This window comes from Natrix helvetica, assembly GCF_964273705.1.
Source record: "Natrix helvetica genome assembly, chromosome: 9".
Taxonomy (NCBI): Eukaryota; Metazoa; Chordata; class Lepidosauria; order Squamata; family Natricidae; genus Natrix; species Natrix helvetica.
In genome coordinates, this window is record NC_138560.1 from 18610546 (window position 1) to 18635921 (window position 25376).

The 25376-nt window shown below is 40.4% G+C and overlaps 2 protein-coding genes across 4 annotated transcripts in view; both read left to right on the forward strand.

The window, feature by feature from the left end:
• Positions 1 to 13048, forward strand: part of LOC309396687 (protein argonaute-3) — a 55798-nt gene extending 42750 nt beyond the window's left edge. For 2 of the 3 annotated variants that reach the window (XM_081962019.1, XM_081962021.1), the window contains 3 exons: positions 1154 to 1353; positions 2478 to 2573; positions 10572 to 13048. In XM_081962019.1, coding sequence (XP_081818145.1) covers positions 1154 to 1353; positions 2478 to 2573; positions 10572 to 10695 — 420 coding nt within the window. In that variant the 3' untranslated portion in view covers positions 10696 to 13048. Of the gene's footprint in view, positions 1 to 1153; positions 1354 to 2477; positions 5481 to 10571 lie in introns of those variants that run through there. The other variant, XM_081962020.1, reaches the window with a different exon arrangement.
• Positions 13049 to 15364: 2316 nt separating this feature from the next.
• TRAPPC3 (trafficking protein particle complex subunit 3) lies at positions 15365 to 24911 on the forward strand. Its single transcript, XM_081961582.1, has 5 exons — positions 15365 to 15523; positions 20647 to 20744; positions 20960 to 21059; positions 22086 to 22268; positions 22984 to 24911. The coding sequence occupies exons 1-5, from the start codon at positions 15479 to 15481 to the stop codon at positions 23101 to 23103; spliced, it is 546 nt and encodes a 181-aa protein (XP_081817708.1). The 5' UTR covers positions 15365 to 15478; the 3' UTR covers positions 23104 to 24911.
• The last annotated feature ends 465 nt before the right edge of the window (positions 24912 to 25376 follow it).

The window sequence follows — 25376 nt, forward strand, 5'->3', positions numbered from 1 at the left end:
AGAAGGACTAGGGGAGACATGATAGCAGTGTTCCAATATCTCAGGGGTTGCCACAAAGAAGAGGGAGTCAAACTATTCTCCAAGGCACCTGAGGGTAGAACAAGAAGCAATGGGTGGAAACTAATCAAGGAGAGAAGCAACTTAGAACTGAGGAGAAATTTCCTGACAGTTAGAACAATTAATCAGTGGAACAGCTTGCCTCCAGAAGTTGTGAATGCCCCAACACTGGAAGTCTTTAAGAAGATGTTGGATAGCCATTTGTCTGAAACGGTATAGGGTTTCCTGCCTAGGCAGGGTGTTGGACTAGAAGGCCTCCAAGGTCCCTTCCAACTCTACTATTGTATTGTATTGTATTGTATTGTAAGTTTGTATTTAAATGGTTATTCTGAAATAACAGACAGAATAAACCTTCTTCATTTTTTAGAGATGCAGATAGATTTTGAACATCTTGGCATCTTGGCATATAGTCACTCTGGACACATGACCATGGAAATATCTTTGGACAACACTGGCTCCTTTTGACTAAGAAGTGGAGATGAACACCAGCCCCTAGAGTCAGAAATGACTGGGTAGGGGGAAACCTTCCCCTTTAGACAAGTGGTTCTCAACCTTCCCAATGCCGCGACCCTTTAATACAGTTTCTCATGTTGTGGTGACCCCCAACCCTAAAATTGGTGTCTCGGTTCCTAAGACCATCGAAAATATGTGTTTTCCGATGGTCTTAGGCAACCCCTGTGAAAGGGTCATTCGACCCCCAAAGGGGTCCCGACCCACAGGTTGAGAACCACTGCTTTAGATAGTTTTTGAGTCTTCTTTTAAGTTCCAATTGATGAGAAGAGACCCAGACTGCATCACAGCAGCTAAAATACATCATGAGAGCCCTTTCTCAGATGGCTCGGAATCATTTATAATTGCCATGCCTGTCCTGATAAATTTAAAGAACAGTTTTGCACTTTTGGAATGCTATACAATAGGGTACCTCAACCACAACCGTGACAACTTTATGATATCTGGACGTCAACTCTGCTGGCTAGGGAATTGTGTGAGTTGAAGTCCACTCATCTTAAAGTTGCTGAGATTGAGAAACATAGTTATAGAAATGTGATGTCAAAAATTAATGAGTTGAACTACGGTCGTGTTTCCTTTCTCTTAGGGTACCAGCCGCCCCTCACACTATCACGTCTTGTGGGATGACAATTGTTTCACGGCAGATGAACTTCAGCTGCTCACTTACCAGCTCTGCCACACCTATGTACGCTGCACACGATCCGTGTCTATACCTGCACCAGCTTATTATGCTCACCTGGTAGCATTCAGAGCAAGATACCACCTTGTGGACAAAGAACATGACAGGTAAGAATGAATGCCTGTCTTGCTCCCTCAGCTAAATGACTACCTAAAAGCCAAAGGTTGGTTCTGTTTTCCAGAATTTTCTGAGCAACATTGGCTTTTTAAAAGGATTTCTTGGGATAGAAGTCGCTCAGCTTCATTGCACATTCTTTTAGTTGGGTTCTGTGGCCTTTGGGAAATCAGTACTGAAATAGAGATTGTGTTTTCCATATACCAGTGTTTACCAACCTTGGCAACTTTAAGATGGGTAGATTTCAACTCCCAAAGTTCCCCATCTAGCATGGGGCATTCCACAGTGTGCATGTGTAGGACCCCTCATAGTCTTTCATCTATTACACCATTTTTTCCTGACAAGCAGTGTGGATTCAAGGATTAATTATAGATTATAGCAGACTCGTAACTGTGAAATTCGTTTCAGGTTCCATCTAACCCTTTTGAAAGGCCATATTCTCGTCTCCCTTGAACCATTTCAGTGCTGCCCCAGCCTTGAAGCCAGTTTTATTTAAAGTGGGGCATTTCAAGATTAGAACATTTTTGTAAAGTTTGCACATTGTAAGAGCATGTAAGTTCAGAACAATTGGTTTTAAGCTTCAGATCCTTCAAACACAAGGTACTTTGCACAGATCTGCAACATACGTAAACAGGCATTGCATATGCATGTAAATGTAGGGAGGAAGGAAAGCACATTGCTAGTGTTACATAGTTAACATCATGTTACATAGTTAACACTATGTTGCCCTTCACTATCAACAGTATTATATGAAAAGTTTTCCCACCATGTCTGCAAAGAACCACCTTAGATACAGATTTCGATAAACATTAGATATAGCCCAAGGAATTACTTAGAACTCTGGTTCTAGAGATTTATTTTGCATTTGTTAACCTACCATCAATAATTCTAATATTAAAATGCCACCTTTGACAACTTGGGGGAAGTAAAAGGGATATTGGATAAAAATGTTACTTTTGCTGGCGACTGGATCTAATGTCTGTTTGACAAAATATTAGAGATCTTTGATTCCAGACCTTGTCCATTGAGAAACCCAAGAGGAAAGAGAGCAGAACTGGGGCTTTGCAGATCCTCAGGAATGTATTCATCCTCTCTTCCCTTTTTCCTCTTCCTACAGTGCCGAAGGAAGCCATGTTTCTGGACAGAGCAACGGAAGAGATCCCCAAGCCCTCGCTAAGGCTGTACAGATTCACCAAGACACCTTACGCACCATGTACTTTGCTTAGCTAAATATAAAATAGAGATAGATAGATATATATATTAAAAAAAAAAACAAGATGGAACCTGTTCACGAAAGAAAGAACTGCAGAATTAAGTCACATACAGTGTATGTTTCCAGAGCAATTGGTGAATGGGGGAGGGAGCAGCTCTGCCTTGCTGAGGCTGATTTCTGTTTTTGTGGGAACGGGGAGCAGGCCTTATCCTTGTCCTGATGCAAGGAAGATTGTTTACTTCACCAAGAACACGCCACTTATGCAATATGAAACCAGCCAACTGCTTTCGGAGCAGCTTCCTATGGGAAGTGCTGTTGTCATCCTCTTTTCCTTTGTGCGTTTGGATCTCTGTGTTTCTTTTTGGGGGGGGGGGGTTGGGAGGGAGGGAGGAGTAGTCTAATCCTTTTTATGCCTTTACCTCAAGTTGCTCAGCAGCACAACTCTTTCTGCAAAAAAACAAAACAAAAAAAAGAAAAAACCCACAACAACAACAACAACAACACAAAGGGTATTAAAACTTAAAGGAGCAATGCAAGTGATGTTGAGGTGGGAGTGGGTTGATGGGTGTGCAAAAGTGTTTTTGTCTGTTTTGTACCCTTGCGGGGGTGGCATCCGGCTCCCCCTCCATGGTTGACTGTGCTTGAATGCAAGCAGAACAAGTGTTACTTTGCGTGAACGGGCCCCCATCACTATTGTGGGAAAGAGTGTGCGTACTTGCACTTAATACTTCCCTGTGTAGTTTAGCCAACTGCTGCCTTTCATGTCTGTCTGCGTAGCTTGGGAGTCGCACCACTCCATTTGCTTTCCATCATGGAACTAAATTCGCCATGTACTTTTCTCCCAGAAGTACTGGTACAGGCTGGCCGGATTAATGGTGTTGTTGCTTTCTGCTTGTCCAGAGGTTTCAGCTAATTTTCCCTCTTGTGTGTTGTTACCTGTATCTTCCGAGCTTCTGGCGACATCACATGTTCCTTCGTTTCTCTAGGTGGCACGTCGTGATGAAGTAGAGAGTTATTTTTGTTTTGTATTTTTTTAAAAAGGAGACAGATGAGTTGATTGGCTTCCTCTCACTTTAATGTGACCGCGCATATCTATATGTGTACTTCCCCCCCACCCTCTCTCTTTTATATTTATTAGACAAATAACAATGCTTTAATTTAAGTGGGTGTTTCGGCAACCTGGTTTTTTATGTTTAGAGACATAACTATTTTGTTTAAGGGACTGACAACCTGTTTTTGCTATCTTTTTAGTGCAATAAGCCGTTAAAGGAAAAAATAATAATAATCTGTCCATTTTTGCTGCAGCAGCATTTTACACCTTTCATGATGGAAAAATGGACGTATCTGAGCTTTTAAACAGACAAAATTAGCCTCAATTTTGAAAGGAAAGCCTTACAATAGGGGAGTATTATTATTATTATTTAAATCAAAAAGGCAAGCTCCTTCGTGCTGCTCTTTGTCTCCAGCGTTTAATGCTGCCTTTTAATACAGGACTTCTGTTTGCTGAACCTTTATTTTATGAGTATTTTCCTTCTACAGCAAAGCTTTTTACAGAAGTCTATCTCTTGTCCCAATGAAATCAGGCCAAGCCTAAAATGCAGGTGGGTGGGAAGGGAGTCTTTAAGAAGCTATTTTTTTGATTGTGTAGGCTTTTTGTTTTGAAATTGAGTGCGCTATTTTGCTTGGTGGGATACATTTTAGAAACGAGATCACTAGATGTGAATCTGGTAGGTGGGCCTCTCTCTGTTTCATTCCACTTGACATCCGAAGCAAAGTATTTTATTGTCGGAGGTGAACATTTTGACTCAATGGCAGGGTTTGGGGAAACGTTTTGCACTTTGTAAACACGTAAACTGCATTTTTGTCTGCTTTATTTGCACTGGTTTTATATTATATATGCAGAGATGCGTACTGCAGATGGTTCCTTTGGGCATTGTTAAATAACCCAGCCCTGCTGAAACTAACCAAGCACTCTCCACGTGAAAACCATTTGACTGGTGGAAGAATGTTTACTGACCTCCATGTTGCATTTAAAAGAACCCACTCTTTGCCAATCTCTTGTATGGAGAGCTGATTAATCTGAGCCCATTTTGCTCCCCCAGTCACGATCCTTTAACCTTCTGCCATGTTTTGAAGGATAGGTTTGGGTTTCTGTAGAATGGTGTCTCAAAGAGCATTTACTACGTATCTGGTCTAGCAGAGTTTATTCCAACTCGCAGGAAAGGGGCACAATATGAATGCACTTGAAATCACTTTGATTAGAGAAGCAACTCACTCAGCTTACAAGTAAACCCCAGGCCTGAAAAGTGTCCTAGCTGAGGATGTGTTACATACTGCGCTTACCTTTGCGTTCTCAGCATGACTCCAGGGAGGGTCAGCACAGGGAAGAACCTATGAAGTTCAGGTTTTGGGACATGCCTTCATGTTTGTCTATCATCTCTTTGTCCAAAAGAAGACATGCCCCATTTATCAACCCAGGCTGTCCAACCTCACTGGAGTTCAATGTAAGTTTTATTATACCAACAGAAGAGGACACCTGGAGCTCAGGCTTGAACTGTGGGGTCCTTAGTGCTTGGTTGTTTCCTTGCAGACATTTCATGACACAACTAGGTCACATCTAGTTCCCTCCCTCTCTAGCACTGACAATGTTACCTAGTTGGGTCATGAAACATCTGCAAGGAAACAGCCAAGCTCAGAGGACACCAAGAATCTCACAGTTGTATTGTTCTGGGTGAACGTATGGTAAGGCGATAGCATGTTTTCATAAACGCTTACATTAAAACTTTTTTTTTCTGTTTTAGGGATTGCCACTTCAGTGGGAATTCATGCCCTAACTATTTTCCAAGTTAGCTTTTTAGAAGCGCTTTAAAAGGTTATTTTAGACACTTGAGTTTTGCTTCCTTTGGGGGGAAAAATTGTTTACATCTTGATGCCGTATGATATGTATTTCTTATTCTGTTCCCACTGCTAAGCAGATTAATTTGCAAACCTTGCCTGTCAGTTTCCTCCTTCCTGCCAAGTCAAAGGCCACAGGAAAAGCATCTTTTCAATTCATGCAGAGTGCTAAAGCAGTGAAATGGTTTTCATGTGGAGGGGATCTGTTCATTTAAGAATCAAACCTGGCAACATTAAGAGTTGTGAAACTATCTTTGTAAAGTGCCGATAAACATTCATAGTACAATATCAATGTATTGGCGTTGGGTGCCACACTTCTTACAATACTATAGCTGCTATATTTATTTAAACGGAGGTGGACAATGACTGCACGAGGCCAGAGAAAAGCAGGATTTCAGGCTTGTGTTTAAGATGTGAGATTCTGATTTTCTGTTTTGTAATGGTATGATATAACAAGGGGTGCTGTTTTAACCAAGATTATAAAACAGATATTATTCTTTTGTTTTTTAAAAGACTTAAGATATTTTTTGACGTTGCAATGGAGCTGGGAGGGTGGGTGGGGAATAAATGGTACCTCATCTGTGGTGGCAGTTTCCAGTATATTTTTCACAGGAGTATATGGACTTATTTTTGTACATGTTCTTAGTTTTAAAAGCTTTCTTGAATTTTAATGTGCTTTCATGGAAATCTTAGCCTATAGAGTCTTAGAGCTGCCTGTTCAACCTGTGTACAACTGGGAGTGTAGGGGTAAGTGTCTTCAATATCCATTATTTGGCTTTTGTTTTTAGTATGCATATTTTTTGGCGAAAATGGTGGCTCTAGAACCCTATGGATCCTTCCTGTATATGCAAGTGCCTCTGTCTCCAGTCCTCTCCCCAAACCCAATCCAGATACTTGAGAAGGAAGGTCCACCAAGAAAATATAGCTAAGGAAATATGCTATAGGGGACAGGGGTTTTCTCTCTGTGCCATAGGTCAATAGGTCATGCAAAGTGTCCATTTATTCCAGTTTGGCTGCATGAGAAGGGATCCTTCCTTCCTTCTGATGACCAAAATGTCAGAAGCAGAAAGGATCACATCAGCCAAGCATGATATTACCTAAACATGAGTTGCTGAACGATGTACTACCAAAAGATATCCATCCTAAAGCTCCATTCTGTTGGATCTTTTGGGCATGGAATTTGAGATAAATAGCTGGTTGTGTGAAGTTGAGTGATTGAAGGAAAAAACCACATAGATGAATAATATTGCTAACAGCTGAGGGGCACCTGGATCAGCTGGTTTCCGTGGTCTGTGTCCAAACTTGAAGCATGCATATTTGAGGTGTTTTAGTTTCTGCATATAGCAAGATGGGACTGTTTTGCTTGAGCCTCCCAGAGTTGCATTTTAAGATGGGCAGCCATCCTAAGGGACTGAATGGAGGGTGGACTGAAACAGGGCTGATTCAGGCAGAAGTGTGTGTAAGAGGGGAAGAACAGGAAAAGCCCAGCTCATTTAAAAAAGTGGTGAAGGGGAGGGCATTAAAAAATTGGGGGACAATTCAGGCCAGTAAAATAGGTCATTCTAGACAGAGCCTGCAATGGAGAGATGAGGGACACAAAAGGGGGGGGGCATGGGGATGGGAGACCATGCGCTGGGACCTGCTGAGGGACCAAGGACAAGAGGGGACGATGCACACCAGCTATGCTCTACTTGCCCTGTCTAGACTTCATTTAAGTATAAGTATAATCTTTATTGTCACTGTACTTAAATACAACGAACTTGGTTAATTTTACCCCAGATCCATAGTAACCCAAGCGTTTTGGGATTTGGTTCTGTTGACTGTGGCTGACCTGAAACGGTTGGGCAAAACTCACAGAATGTGTGGGTTTATTGTAGGCTTGAAACAAAATGTGGTGGTTATTTTGCATTTCATGCACCTAAAGTCTATTTTATTAGATTGCATCTCAAGACAGTTTCTTGCAAAAATGCATTAAAATTACAAATGAAACTGTTTCAAGATGTTCTTTGTCTTTATTTTTGTATGTCCCTATTCTGTGGATCATCACCCCTGTGGATCTGGTGGGTCTGCTTGGTTTCCAGAGGATGTTTGGGGACTTCCTCAGGGACTTGGCGGTCGTTGTGCTGACCTGGTGGGGGGGTACTGCACTGTCAACCTCTAGAACAAGGCAGTAGCAGTGATCCTTGATGGGATTGTGCCTCAACAGCTTCTCTGCTGATCTAGTAGGTTTCTCTGAAATGTTGAGCAGCTCTGGGAGATGAAGCGGCAGAAGAGATGCCTGGAACAATACTGAAAAGCAATGAAGAGCAGTTCTGACTCAACACGGCAATCAGGTTAGGTGCAAACTTATAGCGTAGCTATAATCTCTGCTGATCAAATCTGTGGTTTACTTCCAGCAATCTTATTTTAAGATTTCCTGGGTCTTTTAAGGGAAAAATGGGCTGGATGATCAGTTAGTAGGCTGCTATGATGAATTTGCAAGGCATCTGGAAGGTTAAAAATCACATTTTCTCAAGGTTGGTGTCAGGTGGCCGTGTCCAGTAGCGATGACTTGGAGATCATTTTGTGAAGTTATCTGGGGCCACTTCAACCCTGTTGATCCCAAAGAAGTGGACTAGCTCTTCTGCGATGTCTCTTGTGGGCTGAATTCATTTGGTGAAAGCTACCAGGGAAATAGCAGGTATGAGTTAAGGCTAGTTCATCCTTGGGAGAAGAGCACCATTGTCTTTCCAAAGGAAGTGGCATCACCCCCTCTTCCAAGGATACATTCACTTCCACCTCTCCTTGGAAAGCCATTATTTGACCCCACTATGGTATAACTGTTGGTGGGGAGTCAATGTTCCTTCTTTTGTTTGTGTTCAGGAGATGGGGCAAAGGGCAGGGGATGGAACAGACACTGCATTGATGGTACTTGATGATCTGATACTGGGGAAGGAGATGGCAACATCACAATCTCCTTTGAAGGTTAGGAGTAGGGGGCACGGTGTAATAAACTTCTGGCTGGTTCAGTTGATTTGGAGTGGAGGCTTAGTATTCAGGTCTTAAGCTGTGAGGAACTACACTGCTCAGTTCTCTCTTCATATCTGTAGGAAGCTGTGGGTGAATCACCTATCAATATTGGGTGAAATATCCAACATCCAGAGGATACTTAAGATATATTTACCCACAGGGCTGTTGAAGTTCTGTCTTAGTTCCTAGATGGTTTTAAAATCTGAATAGAAAGAAATGGGCTTAGACATCATCCCATAAAAAGAAAATTAGTGGCTGCTGATTCAGAAACCAACAGATTCTGGAAGTAGTGGGTAGCAATATAGGATAGCGGGTTCTAAGTTTGGGTGGTTCCTTGAAATCATGGCTTCTACTCAACGAGCAGTTAGAAGCAGTGGCCAGGAGAGATGTTGCCTAACTTCATCTTGTGTGTTAATTGCAATTGGATATGGAACAAGAGTTCTCTCAGAACTATTGGAGCTGCCTGAGCTGCTCTTGAGGACCATTTACCACGCGGCAATTGAGTAATAATTAGACACACCGTGGTTTGCCTATGTTAACATCTATTGAAGATGTTACTCCCTGGTTTGCGGTCACTTTCCAGATGCAATTTAAGATGTTGGCTAGCTTTAGGGTTGAGGTTAGGAACTGGGGATATAGTTTTTAGACTGCTTACTCAGTATAGAACCTTGCCTGTCCAATAAGATCCAGGATTTACTAGTTCTAACTCTGGACTAGCGCTAGTTAACCTAAAAGGGGTCCCGAGGATAAGCTTTCTTGAGGAGGGGCAGCCCTCCTTAGGAATAGAGATAAAGACAGCTCTATTCCCTTTTCCAATGAGAATGGGAAGTCTGGTTCCGAAGGGAATCCTGGAATGCTTATTTGTCCAAAGCAGTGTTTCTCAAACTTGGCGACTTTAAGTCCTGTGGACCTCAACTCTCAGAATCCCCCAGCCAGCTATGCTGGCTGGGGGATTCTGGGAGTTGAAGTCCACAGGACTTAAAGTCGCCAAGTTTGAGAAACACTGGTCCAAAGGACGTAGGGCCAGCTTGTGGAAGCAAGTTGAGAAGACTTCCTTTTTGTGTTTTTTTTAATGAAATATTATATGGAGGAAATGTATGTTGCTCGGAGATGGTTTGACTGGAGCAATATAAATGCCTAGGTAATAAATATGCAGGTAATCCTCAACTTGCCGCCATTCATTTAGCAACTGCTCAAAGTTACAACGGCACTGGGGGGGGGGGGGGAAGCACTGAAAAAAGTACCTTATGACCGGTCCTCGCACTTATAATCATCTCAGCATTTCCATAATAAAAATTTCAGGCACTTGGCAACAGGCATGCATTCATGGCAATTGCGGTGTCCGAGAGTCATGTGATCGTTGTTTGTGATCTTCCCAGGCAAACAGGGGAAGTTGGATTTGCTTAAGATTCGCTTTACTGCAGCGATACCCTTAACAACTGCCTTGCTTAGCAATTTAATTCTGGTCCCAATTGCGGTCATAGGTTGAGGACAACTTGTGTTTCTTCTGTTTAGGGATGAGGCATTGGGTAAGATTTTAACTTTTAACTCCTTGTAACTTTCTTCTGGGGACTGCTTTTTTTTGATGATTATGTTGTCTGGTTTTTCCACAAGTCGCTTTAGAAATTAATTTTGTGTGCGCGTTGGTGGGGAAGCTATATTTCTAATCTGTATAAACCCAATCCGAACCCCAAGCGCTCTGTTTATCATCTTCAGTTTTCCAAATATGGCACTTTAAATTGACATTGATAATAGGGCTAGCTGTTGGTATGCAGGGGGATGGTCAGGGCAGGACCTAATCCTGCCATAACTTCTGCTTCCTATCCATAAGCAGTTAGCATGTGTGTGTTTGCTGGATTGATGCAAATAATGGCTGGTCTATATAAAAATTCCAAGTCAAGCACTAGGCACAAGTTACTTTTTAGATATGCAATGTGTACCTTAAACGTTTCTGCAAAGTTGGGCAATTAGCTCCTGGACTTCTTGCAGATATACCAATACGTATTTATGAATAATACCTAAAGATAAAATGCCACCGTCAGATAAAAATGAAATGGGGATAACTCGGGGCACTCTGTCATCACTTCTCCATAGATATGCTGAGGTCTTGGTTTTGCTGATAATCCTGAAGTTAGAACTCAGTAACCAGTGGGAATCTGCTGAGCAGATCACCGAGGCTTACAGATGGAGTGGGAGAGCTTTGGAAAAACTAAACTAAATTGAAGAACCACTTCTATAGGAGGTAAATAATAAAAAAAAAGTTGACAGAAAGGAGATCTTTGTCCAGTGTACTGCTAGTTCATATCCATATGAGAACTATGTCTGAATTACCTCTGGCCTATAGATCACGCCGAAGACCTGTTTCCTCGCAGGATAGTGCCGCCATCTTGAAGCGGTCGGTTTATTGAAAGCAAAACAGTCCTCAAAGTGCCTTTTAAGAAGATGGTGCTGTAGATGATTTTTTGTTGTTCCCAAAGTTGTATATGGGGGTGGGAGGGGGGGGGCGGCGGCAGAATCAAAACGTTCAGTGAAAACATGCCAAGTTCTTCATAATATCCCTCGTGGTGCTTGGCACTACATGGCGTTTTCCCTTAAACCAGGACCAAATAACTATGGACCATACAATGTTTGGGAAAAGGAATGGTACTGTTAGATGATTAAAACTCCACTGTGTGGATTATACTTTAGATATTTTAGGATAGGTTAGCTCAAGATACTGTAAGCTCTGGAAGTCACTTCAAAAGTCATCAACGGTGAAGTTGGGGGTAAGCAGATACACTCCTGAAGTTTTGTGTACCTCAAAGCGGGTAACATTTTCGAAATTCCAGCTTTTACTTAGTGTTTTTTTTTATTATTCTAATGATTGCAGTAGCAGATATAATATGGCAAAAAAAAAAGCCTTTTCGTGCTGAGTATGCCTATTAACCCTGAGACATTGTCTCTCTCTCTTTTTTTTTTTAACTTTTCCAATACTATTTACTTTTGAGGTTTCTACTAGCGGGGAAGTAATTAATACCAAGCATCTCAGTAGCAGGTGTAATTCTGCAGAAATAACCGTTAACAACATTGTGGTCGCCCTCTAAAAGTTACTTGTAAATGCCTCAAAATCGAACCAAACCGGTAACAATCTTTGATATCAGGAGCATATTTTTCAAGAGAAATCTTGACTTCTATTTTGTTTAGTTTATTGGCCATCAATGTTGTGTGTTTATGCCGTAATCTTTTTTTTTTTTTTGCCGGAAATTTAGCTAGGCTGGGGGTTGGTCTTATTGAAATTGCCCTTTCACAAACCAGGATTATTTGGACAGGCTACCAGGGCAAAGGAAAATGTACAGTTAGTCTTTGACTTACAGCAGTTCGTTTAGTGACCGTTCAAAGTTACAACAGCATTGAAAAAAGTGGCTTATGACCATTGCAGCATCCCCATGATTGGCATTTCAGTGCTTAACAACTGGTTCATCTTTATGACAGTTGCAGTGTACCCGGGGGTGGGTGAGGTGTTTTTCATGTGATCCCCTTTTGCGACCTTCTGGCAAGCAAAGGCAATGGGGAAGCCACATTCTCTTAACAACTGTGTTGCTAATATAACAACTATCATGATTCACTTAACAACCGTGGCAAGAAAAGTCGTAAAATGGGGTAAAACCCGCTTCACAAATTTCTCACTCAACAACAGAAATTGTGGGCTCAATTGTGATCGTAAGTCAAGGACTACCTGTGTTCTAAATCCATGTAATATCAATTTTCGGCATTCTGGGACATCTTTGTATTCAGCCATCAGTTAAGATGAGACAGATTCTGTCAGCGCAACACTGAATTTTAGAAGAGACCAATTCATTTTTTGGGCCATTGGCAAATGCTTAAGCATAGAAAACAGAAAACATTTGGATTTCTGGTGAAGCAGCCTACTTTTGTTTATGATTATGCCACCGTTTAGCAAGAGTAAATGTCGTGGCCTGCAAGTATATCTACCCACTGCTCAGCCATGTTTCTCCATGCCCATAATGCCAATTTTCTTCCCTTTGGGAGAAAGGAACTCAGCTCCACTAATTTTTTTTTCCAGAGTCATGGAAGCTTTGAGTCTATTGCAAGTATCATTTTGGCCTGTTGCCTTAATCCACATGTGTGTTGCCCATTAATTTCTGCTATTTTGTAATTATTTTTTTTTGAATAACCTTATGTAAAAAACAATGTATTAATAATAAATTGTTCAGTATGCACTGTGATGTCTGAGTTCAGAGTAATTCGATCATATATTGTTGTGAATGGGTCAGTTACTGTACTTTCCCAATGATCACTCATTGCTGGGTATTTAATAGCAGGTAGGATATGGTTTTATATTAAATGAACATAAGCGTTTTCTGATCACAATATCCAAAGGACCAAAATGCTAACACACATTACTCCATGATGAAATGGTGAAGTCCAAATTTTTATAAAGATGTTGAAATAATGTATTATTAAATCGACAGAAAAGGGTGATTTCGCAATATTAGAATTCTAAATGTGCAGTGTCTATTTGAGTGACAAACTCATGTCAAAATAAAGTTGCAACCCAATAAATTTTAATACATTCACATTTAGTCAAATTTGTATGTTTAAAAATAATTTCTGAAGCATGAAGCTTTTTTTCTGGTTTTAGTTGCTGCTCTCGTGTTGAGTCATCATTACATTATTACAAGCGTTACATTTGAAAAGAATATCTAAACCTGTATTCTAATTGGGCATATTTTTAATTAACTTGTAGCTGCTGACCTTCTAATTGTTGCTGTACTGCAGCATCCAGCATTCCTCACAAATTGCAGAAAGTTATACTTGAAGAAAGTTATGTCGAGCTTTTATTCCTATCTGATCTTTTGTAAGGGACCCCCCCCCCCCAAAAAAAATTAATCCCATCTGGAAAGCTTCCTTTGGAGCAGGGGTGTCAAACTCAATTTCATTGAGGGCCGCATCAGGGCTGTGGTTGACCTTGGGAGGGTGGGACAGGTGGGCATGGGTGACAGAGTGGGTTAGGGTTAGGGTTAAAGCCACACTGGCCTGATGTTTCCTCTTTTCATTGGGTAGACCGAGTTGAAGTGACAGGGGCTGACCCCTTACATTTTCCAGGACGCCCCGCGGTCCAGATCTGATCACATTGCAGGCCTTGTGTTTGTCACCCCTGCTTTGGAGAGTGATAGGCAGAGAAGCATCTGGCTTTAAGGTATAGAAAAATAGACTGACCATCATCTCACTTCTAGTTGTTTAAAGCAAAATTGTATTTCCAGACCCAACTGCCATTATTTATATCTTCCATAGGTACTTAAACTTTTTTCCCCAGAATTTCATCATACTTTGAAATTTGAGTCTTGCTTATAAAACTCAGGCACTCAACCTGGCCTAGAGCTGGAAAGAACCATGCAAAGTGTTTTTCCCCCCAAACACCCCCTCAAGAGCTTCAGGCAAAGCACAATCCATTTTATTTAGGATGAAACCTTTGTACAGAAACAAAAGATATGCACATTCAATATATATGATGAATCGAAAAGCAACAGATCAAATAATAAAGAGATTTTTTATTAGATTTGAAAAAACACAGACATCCTTAAAATATGTTGCATCTTTTACTTTCGCACCTGGATTTGTTTCTCAATACTTGCAACTTTAATCAGGGACTTCTGAATAAGCCCTGTTTTGTTTGATTGTTCCTGGGAGGGCTAGTTTTTGCACATCAAAGGAATTCACTTTGGCTCAGGAAAAACATGGTGTGCTAAAGTTCAAAAGGCGGCATGGATGCCATGCTAAAACGTTGGTGTCACTTTTATTAAAATGCTAATAATGAAGCCTAAAATTCCATATCACATGGGGAACTGAAGATGGGTAAAAATGGAGGCATTCTTGTACTTGGGAATTAGCAACTGGTAATATTCCAATTTGCTTTCCAGAAAGAAATTGGTGATTGCAAACTATCTGCCACACATATGAACATAGCAAACACACATCCACATCTTGGATACTAATCAGATCCACATCTCCTTTTCCTTCAGCAGTGGTCTTGTATTAAACAACTATGATGGACCCCTTTAGATGTCTGAACAGTGGTGCCCTTATGGGAGTGGTCCAAACTGGCAAGACGGCACTCACTAATGAGCAGAGATGTCCAACCTTGGCATCTTTTGGATGTATGGACTTCAACTTCCAGAATTCCCACACTGGCTGGGGAATTCTGAGAGTTGGAAATCCACAAGTCTTAAAGTTTGAACACTTCTGAACTAGAGTATAGCTGAAGCCCACACATATACACCCCCCCAACCCCTGTTCATTCCACATTCAAAAGGAGCATATTTTTAAGTTTTTCATAGATGCCATATACTTGAATACAAACAGCATCGTGGGAAGAGTCTGATTTTTACCATTTCGTTATTGTCCATGTGGGTTGCTATCTGGAGGGTAAGTCCTAAACTTTTTGACAAACTTAAAAGTCGAGAAACACTGACAACAAACATTTCCGCTCAGCCACAAGTGGTTTGGAAATAATATTGCCAATTCCCCTGCTCGCATACCATCTCTCTTAATTTATGTTTATCTTATATTAATATACCCTATCTTTCATAATTTAAGATAAATAATTTATCAACAATTTAAATTCTTTTATGATCAATAAAACAGATCTTTGAGAGCAGCTAAGTGCTGACACCTACTGGGACACAAGGAACGTGGATCTCATCCATGGGGGGACCCCTACATTTAAGATTCCCTGCTGCCTTGGAATAAGCTCGCGCAAGCATGCTGGGAATTGTAGGAAGGAATGGTGGCTGCAGGAAGCCCGCGCAGGCGTGGTTCAACAAATCGTCTTCCGCCTCCCTCGCGCAGACTCCCTCGTAGGCGTTTACCTGTCGCCAGCTGCACGCTGGGAGTCGTAGTCCTCTGCCTCAGGAAAGCGACAAGGCTGAGGCAGGGCGGTTTGCTTCTCCCGGAGCTCCTCTTCCCGGCCGGGCGAGCAGCTCGGAGGCGGCGACGGCAAAATGGCACGTCAGGGCAGCCGAGGAGGCTCCGAGAGCAAGAAAATGGTAAAGGCCGCTGGCGGGGCGGGGGAGACGAAGGAAGGCGGGCGTTGGGCGTTCGCCTGGCGGGCCTTGAAGGAGGGGGAAATATGCTATGTTTGTAATGGCCACCGTGAGTAGATGCTGCGCGTCAGGGTTTCCCTGCTAATGTTGGTGCCTTTGCCAGGCGGGAAAAGAAGCAGGCGCGTAAAAGAGGTGGTGGGGATGAGGCTGACCCCGAGGAAGCCCAGAGGCTCCTAAAAAGTCAGAAAGGGCCCATTTTCAAAAAGGCACCAAGAGTTGTTCACCTAATCCTGCGTAGCTTCTTCTCTGGTAGCACTGTACTACTAACCAGAGCATACAAAACCTTTGCTAGACCAGTTCTCGAATACAGCTCATCTGCCTGGAATCCCCACTGCATATCAGACATTAATACAATTGAGTGAGTCCAGAGGTATTTCACTAGAAGAGTCCTCCACTCCTCTGCTCGCAACCAGGCTGGAAATTTTGGGCTTAGACAACTACGTCGCCTTCGGTCTGACCTAAGCGTAGTACATAAAATTATCCGCTACAATGTCCTACCTGTCAACGACTACTTCAGCTTCAACTGCAGTAGAACACGAGCACACAATAGATACAAACTCAAGGTAAACCGCTCCAAACTCGATTGCAGAAAATACAACTTCAGCAACAGAGTGGTCAACACCTGGAATGCACTACCTGACTCCGTCATTACATCCTCAAACCCCCACAGCTTCAACCTTAGACTGTCTACTGTTGACCTCATCCCATTCCTAAGAGGTCTGTAAAGGCGACGTGCATAAGCGCACCAATGTGCCTACCATCCCTGTCCTAACATCCCCTTTTATTGGTATCCATTTCATGCATTCAGAATCATGTTTATACTTATATATGTTATCTAATACATGCTTGATGAAATAGATAGATAGATGATAGATAGATAGATGATAGATAGGTAGATAGGTAGCTAGATGGAGAAAAGCATATTTGGTCAAGAGGAAAAATATCAAGCTTTATGTAATCATATTGTGCTATATGTTGTATTATATATTACTATATTTAATAATAGTGCCCTGTATGATGTATTATATTATATTATCCCTTATATATAATAATATCGTCCTGCGCGCGTGTGCGCGCGCACACACACACATATCCATCATATAGGATTGACTTACATGCTGTATTTATATATTAATATGTAGTTATATGATATTATTGTCCTTTATGATATTATCCTATTATACTGTTACAAACATGTAATAATAATAATAGTATATTTTGCATTTTTCTTCTTGATCCCCTATGCCTTTTCTTATTTATGGAATTGGGGTCCTTTTCCTATTTTTAATTGCAATTATTTTCATTATCACCTATTAATGGATGCACATGAAATATGAATATTGTATACCTTTCCACATCTAGGTAATTAGGGTATTTTATTTATTAATTTTATTATTTATTAAACACGCCCTCCCCTTCAATCTCAACAACGCTGGGTCTCTCACAAAAACAAGCAAACAGAATACAATAAAATCAAGCAAAAAATTACACTAGGAAACCTAGTGACTTGGTTTATACAGTTAGAAATGTTGATTAAAGTGATAGGCAGGTTTTCCTAACTTTTCTGGTTTACAAGATCATTTTCATAATAATGAAAAGATGAACAGTCTGAATGCTGCAGAAATACTTTTAAAATTATAAAATATTACAAAGTAAAACTCACCAGATATATCAAATCTGAAAGAAAATGTTGGCAGGATGTATGACTGCATAAAATAAAATGTTTCATCTTGACAGTTTACAAGAGACAATGCGCAAGGAACAATAAGTATGAAAACATAGAATACAATAAAATTAAGAAAACCAAACTATAATCAAACTGAGATGAAGTCAAGTGTCAAATGCCATCTGGATCAGGGGGCAAAAGAGTGATCAAAATGCTTGAGATGTGGCAGCTTCCCATATCGAAAAACTATAATACTGGGGAAGTGTTAACATGTTGCAGAGTGAAGACAAGTTGAGGTAGACATTGTAGACGAATAAACATTTTTGCTTGGTGTAGCAAATGTAGACCAAGATACGTTTTTCTCTCACACAGCATTAGAAATCAGGAATTCAGGACCAGTAAAAGGAAACTTCTATATGTAATACATAGTTAGGCCATCAGATATGATAGTGGACACCAATTCAGATTGTTTTAGACATATGCATTGCAGATTTAGGCAATGAATTGCGTCTAGTCTTATGAATTAAGTAGTGCCTCCTGAATCCTAGCAGTATACTTAAATTATAGGAGCTGAGGAAACATATTGGAAAGGGACTGTTCCTTTCTGTCCATGCCTGTGTGTTTCATGAATGCATTTGGTCAGCCACTGTGTCTATGAAATGCTGGACTAGATAGACAATTGGGCAGATCCTACTTAGTCATTGCTATGTCCACATCTCCGTTTAAGACCTGAAGTTGCCTCAACACAAATGTTGAAGGGCCCACCTGGATTTCATATTTTTGTAGAGTGATTGAACAGGGATTTGTAAAAACTATTTTTCCCAACTCACATTATTTCTTGGTTACTTTGGGCCTGGTGGGGCCTTCTTCCTCTGCATGGATATGGATGAGGGAGGGAAGGTTGGTAAACCTAGTGGATTCCAGAGAGAGAATTGATGGATTTGGTGGATTCTGGGATACTCTGGGAGATTTCCATCGTGAGGTGGGCAGTCCTGCCAGTTGGGATCGTTCTAGTTCTTTAACGTTAAGGTGTAATGCTGATTTTATTGACTCCTCTCTTGAGCTGAGGTGCATTTTTATAAAAATCTAAGTGTTTCTATACTTCAACAATAATGGGATTAGGACATATAAGAATCAACCAGATCTCTCAAGCATGTGTAACCTGCTTCCTTTGCTTTCTTTGCTACTAATTATGACAGATTTTTATCTTGTGGAAAATGGTTTCAGCGTGTCTAGTTCAAAGTCCAAATTGTTTAGGTTTCTATTATCCTAGAAAATAGGCCGTGGATTAATAGATTTAATTTACAGGAAGATAGATTGCAATTGAATGCAGTGAAGAACTTTCTAATAGTAAGAACAGTTTCTCCATGGAACCAATAATGTTGCATAAGAGTGAGCTTCCCTTTGTTGGATGTGTTCAAGTCCAGGTCAGATGCTTTGATTTGGATTCCTGTAATGAATAAACATCAGTAGCCTAAATGGCAGCTTCTAAGTCAATGCCACCATTTGGTTTTACTCCAAAACAGTGAACCTTTATGAACAATAACCACAATTTCTCTCTTTTTAATAGCTATAGATGGGCAAATTGTTCAGAAACAAACTGTTAGCTGTTGAGCATTCTCCATTCTGCCATGCACTGTTTTTTTTCCCATTTGCCTTGTCAATGGTTATTAAAATATGTGGTGTTGTTACTAACCCTTCTTTTACTTTTTACTTTTTTTCCACTCTGCAATTATCAGCTAGGTTACAGAAATCTTCAGGCTCCCTTTCCAAGCTTTCTAATTCTGCAAAACAGCTTTATGTAGCTTTATAATGCTAATTCTATAAAGCAGCTTTGGCCAGTATGGATCTCCTATTAACCTTCAACTCTCGGTATCCTCTGCTGACTGATGGCTATGGTGTCTCTGGATCCATTTGATACCAGGATTCCAAGCCGTAGCTTACAGAGGATCTTGCTTTTTCCTCCCCTCTCACTATAATAAAAGCAGTATTGTGGTGCAAGCTCTACCACTGTGGGTTATTGTGACAGATGAAAAAAAAAAAGGGGGGGGGGCGGTGAATGAGGCTTCTGCCATGCACTACTTTTCTCAGCCTGAATCCCCCTTTGCTGCCTTGACAGATGACATTGGTTGCAAAACATCTAAAACCATGCAAAACGCAACCCCTCAGAAAAAGAGGTGTGGATTGTTGGATTGCTGCCCTCAATATTGCTACTCTGTAGAAATAGCATCATGTTGAATGAACCTTAACTTCACACATGACTTGATTGTCTCTTCTGTGCTTTTGCTTTGTGTCAGCACGTGAGAATGTGGTGTGATTTCTATTGTCTCACTAAACTCTGATGTCTTTTTTTTCTCCTTTTCTGCTTGCCTGCTGCTTTCATTCTGTAGTATTGGTATTTGCCATTCATTTCACCTTCTGCATCTATGCATCTCATGGTAGGTTTTAGGTTTCTTAATCTGAGACTAGACATTCTGCTGAATGAAATGAGATTTTAATAAAATCTTAAAGTCTTAAGCAGGGTTTGTTAATATATACTGCCGTACCTTTTAAAACCTTTACATTTTCAGCTCTTCATAGGAAGGCATTTGTGTAGCCAATAACGGATGGATTGGTTATTCAACTTTAAGTTTTAGGGATGGGTGGAAAATACAGCAAGTATATTTTTTGTCTTTGTTGATGGTGTCTACATTTCTGCTGAAAGTTTATTAGCTTTGTGGCTCCTTTGAGTTTTTAAGTGGAATATTATTGAACAATGCAAGTAAAAAAATCCTTCTTATAAGAACTGGACACTTGGAATCTACCAAATGTCTTTCTTTTTTTGTCAGTGACCATTTTCATCTTGAAACCAAGGAATTCAATTTTGTGAAATTGTTTGCTCTGAAAAGTTCCGCTGATCCAATGTTTGGGCCAAACTATTGATTAGGTCTGGCCACAGGGAGCATGTGACTCCATTGTTCCAATAGCTTAATTGTCTCTTTTATGGAAGTATCACTTGTATGCCAAATTCTATTCTCACTCAAGCAAGTATTGATTAATGAACACAGGAGCAGTTGTTACGCCAAGAATATTAAGGGATTGGGTTAGACTTTATGGGCTATCTGTTGGTAGCTATCTTCAAGTCATAGCAGAATCACTGCTGCTAAGGAAAAGCAGAAGTCTCTCCCCATTTTCTATTTCTTCTTCATATCTTTAGGACAGAGTTGTTTTATTTATTCTTCTCACCCTCATTCAAAACGTATGGCCCTTGCGGTATTCATGCTCTTCACTATTCTGGTGAAGCAAGTCTTCTTGTTCATTTTTTTTTCTTGTGACAGACTAAGCTGTGGCTGGGTCAGCCCCTAAATATTTGCACCCTTTTTTGTCTGGTATATGCTAAATATGTTATGAATTTGTCTAGAGCTCGGAGCTCTTCACTTTGACGTATGGGGCTTTGGTCACTCAGCTGTGTAAGGACTACGAGAATGATGAAGATGTCAACAAGCAGCTTGACAAAATGTAAGTAACAGAAACAACAGGTTAGAAATGTCTGAAGCCCCTTTTCCATGGGTTATTCGCTTTGCAGAATAAAACTAATTTTATCCATTCCTTGGAGTTTGGGAAAATAAATGGGCATGGATTTCCTTCCTAAAGCCTCAGAGTGTTTCCCTCCAGTCTGACCTGCTTGGTGTGACCACAGTTTCATGGCATCTTGCTTTTGGCTGCTTTAATAGGGGCTACAACATAGGTGTTCGACTTGTGGAAGACTTTCTAGCACGATCCAATGTTGGGAGATGCCATGACTTTCGAGAAACGGCAGATGTGATTGCAAAGGTGATGCCTCTTTTTGACTCTTCGGCTTTGTTTCTGCATGTTTATTGTTTGCTTCTGTTGCTGTTAAATCTTATTTTCTTTGAACTTATTATAGCTGTGTGTCAGAAACACAATTTTCTCAGCACAAAACAAATTTCACTCTCTTAGTTTATTAGTATTGTTTCACTTCTGTTTTATTTAAAAATAGAGACAATTCCAGAAAACAGCTGAAAATAAGGCTAATTTTCAGCTGTTTTCTGGAATTGTCCCTACCTTTAAATAAAACAGAAGTGAATCAATAATAATAAAAAAACTAAAAGTGTTTTTATTATCAAAGCTGGATATCTCTGACTTTTTACCAAGAAGCTAAGTAAGATGAGATAATTTTCTAACAGGAAAAAAAAAGGAATCAGAATCAGCTTTTCTCCTATTCAATAATGTAAGACAGTGGTCTAAATCAGGGATGTCAAACTCGATTTCATTGAGGGCCTCATCAGGGTTGTGTTTGACCTTGAGGGGCCGGGGTGGACGTGGCCAGGGTGGTCATGGCCAGCTTGCCGTGTCTTGTGTAAGGGGGTGCCCGTGGTGATCCAAATATTCTGCCAGCAAAAACAGGTTCCCGAGCTCCATTTTTGGCTGCAATGGCCTCCTGCAACCCTCTGCCAGCTAAAATTGAGCTCGGTTTTCATTGGCAGAGGCACCTGCACAGGCTGTTCCTTTGTTGTTTCAAGGGCGGCCCTGCAGGCCGGATGCTGCTCCCGGGCCTTGAGTTTGACACCCCTGGTCTAAATGTTACCACTGTTTTTAGAAGGGGAAGGCATCAGACATAATGCAGAGAATTACTTATCGAAATCAGTTGTTAGGATTCTGACAACTTCAGTATTGTCTTATCTGGTGTGTGGAAAAGAGTTTACTTAAGTATGTTATGTTGAAGAATTGCTGGGGTTTGCTCTGTGGTCGTTTGTTCGTTGATGTGTAAAAAATAGGCTTGCTAAATCTTCCCCTCTTTGAATCCAGTTCTTCTCTCATATCTGTTTCACTTAATAGGTAGCATTTAAAATGTACTTGGGTATCACACCAAGCATCACAAACTGGAGTCCGGCAGGCGACGAATTCTCCCTTATCTTGGAAAACAATCCACTGGTGGATTTTGTGGAATTACCAGACAGCCATTCCTCTCTTATTTACTCTAACCTCTTATGTGGGGTGCTCCGGGGAGCCCTGGAAATGGTGAGAAGAAGGGGAGACCAGTTGAACCAATGGCCCTGGTGGCTGCTTTTAATGAAATGCAAAATTCAAAATAAATTGTGGACATTAAGTACATGGGTTTATGTTAAAAAGTATCAACAGTATGTTAAAGTAATGGATAGTATTCATTTGGTAATATTAGATTTCCGTTAGGTCTGTGAGTCGGAGGACATCAATTGAAACAATTTAAGTATTTTCCAACTTTTCCATCTAAAAAAAAATTCTCTAAAATTTCCTCCATATATTCAAGTGCACTTGTGTTAATAAAAAGATTAGTTTTCAGACTGTTAACACTTTAGTATTGTGAAGGCCAAAATAGTGTTCTCATTTATCTGGACTGGATCAACTCTTTGTATTGCATTCGTGGGCCATCTCTTTTAAGGATTCTAAGTAGCTCACAGTCAGATAGCTGCGGTATCTATGAGGATGACTTTGGAACCTTTCGTCATGTGTCCTAAGAACAATTCGTGAGTCCATCAAACCCCCAATACAAAGGGGGAATCACATCGCTTACAAGACAGGAAGGTCGATAAAGGCAGTACAAGAAAGGCTGTAATGTGGAAGAAGGGTGACTTTTCATAAATAACGGGATGTATCGTGGCATGAATACCTGTCCTTTTCAAAGGGGTTTGACACTTTATGGAGCTGTTGTAGGGAAACATCTCAAAAGTGTGGACTTTCCTCTCTCTCATCATAGGTACAGATGGCTGTGGATGTCAGATTTCTCCTGGACACCTTGAAAGGGGATGGAGTCACAGAAATAAGGATGAAGTTTATCAGGCGGATCGAAGACAACCTCCCAGTTGGAGAGGAGTGAGTCTTGAGCAGCCTTCATACTGGACTGGAAGGGATGAAGTCACTGAATCGGAGCTTCATTCGCAGACAGTACCCTGTGTACTTTGAGACACTGACTGGTTAAGAAGTCAATTCATTTGAAATAGTCTGTTTTATTTCGACAGATTTCTATTAAAAGCTTTTGTAGGATGTAGAACTCTTTTCATATTCATCAGAAAAACAAGGCACCCTTTTCCTTGTTACCACGCTTAGCTCCATGCAAAAATACAGGATATTAAAACTCTGTAATTTTGAACCTTGGAATAATTCCAGATGCCACTTTCGTTCTGCAGTATGTGAAGAACTCCGGCATTATTGTCCTGTGTGTATGCTGGTCAGTTTTCCTTCATGGGGAAGCCATTCCTGATAGCACAGAATGTATTCTATGATTTGAAAGAATTGAGAGCTCCTAATGGATTTGGACTTGTCCTTTTAGTTTTGCCATTCAACAAAACAATTAAAATTCATGTTGAATCAAAAGCTGGATCCATTTTGACAGTCCTGAAGGAAGTGGGCCATTGAAACGCAACAGAATCCCAGTTGGTTGGGTGTTTCCAGTTTCGTCTGTCTTCCTAGTTGGTTGGCCGAAATAGTTTTAATGAACCAATGATGTAGGGCTCAAGTTTCAAATGTTTATATAATGTTAGAAAAATGATATTCACTCTGAGGGCCTCTTCTTTAGCACATCTTTGATTCTGGTAACTAATTGAAGAGTTGTTCACATCAGCTTTGTTTTCAAAAATATTGTCATTGGGCATCCGTGCTGAGAGGATAGAGATGGTAGTAGCATGTTTCACGTGCATTCAAGTTTTTCTTAAGAAAAAGGGCTCTCAAGATTGCAGAGAGAAGGGTATAAACAGCCTTGTGTGGTAGATTGATCAGTGTATCAAATGCTGGATGATTGAAAGGAATTTGAAGAGTATCTTAGCAGAGCTTAAAAGTGAATATTCACTGAGTTTGTCATCGTGTGTATTTTATGAGGTTCTAAGCTTTCTATTGGACAGAACAGCCCTTGTTGCATTTTATGGACAAATCTGTACTAAATGGCAGAAATCCCTTGAACTGAGGATACCACGGAGAATGTATGCTTCAAACATAGAAATGTCTGCAACGCTTGAAGAGGCACAAGAGGCTTCTAGTGATCTCTGTCTTCTTAAAGCATAATGGAATCCATTATCCCATGCTGATGTTGGTGAAAAGATTGCAGTACTTCATTCGCTAGAGAAATTAATTGGTGGTTGGGAGGCTTTATGATTTACTTGTGTGGGCATCAACTGAATGGTATTTTAAAAGTTGGCAAAGGGAGCTGTAATTATTTGATGACTTGGTCTTGTAAATAATGCTCTGGGTAATATGTGCAGCAGGAGAATGAAATGGCTTACCTAATTGCAAGAAAATGAGAACCAAACAGTTGCTTTCTGAAGACAGTGGGGCCATTTTTAAGGGTATATTGGTCACATTTTCCCGCGCTCTTCTATGATTTTTCTCAGTTGCTTTGCAGAAGCATAGACACAATATTTTTTTTGCATCATAATGGATAAAAATTTCAGCATACCTGTTTTGGAGTAATTCATTCTGACTGTTGGAGGAGTCTAGCCCTGAGAAAATCATTTTTGTTCCTTCTGTAATTTTTCATAGTTTTAAAAAATTACGCTGATCTACAGCTGATTGGTGAATATTGATTAGTTAGATGCAATTTACAGCTTTTTATTTGTATATGGGGTATGACATGTGCTTCATTTTTGAAGGTATTGTTTTGAATCTCTTATATTAAAGACACTCTTAAATTAAGGTGTATAGATTCATAGTTAATTTTATTAAATTTTATCCCACTTTCACTCTCCTCTCTTTTTCCACACTTCAACATAGATTTTTGATTGATTGATTGTATTTCTATGGCCATCTATCTCACAAGGAATGTCTGGATGGTATACTGTACAGCAATCAAATAAAATAACTATATAAAAATAAACATTATAAAAATATAAATCATTATTAAAATTAAACATTATTAAACGTTAAAATATACAACCACAAAACAGAGTAAAAGAGAGAAAATATATCAACCACATTAGTGGAGCCATCCTACAATCTTACTGGTTCTCTGGGACCCCCAAGCCTGCTGACATAACAGACCTTAAGGATCTTCCTGAACGCTAAGAGGGATGGAGCTAACCTGAATTCAGGCATGGGAGAATATTCCAGCCAGGCAAATGTCATGGTAGAGAAGCTCTCCCCCTCCTATAAATCCCCAGC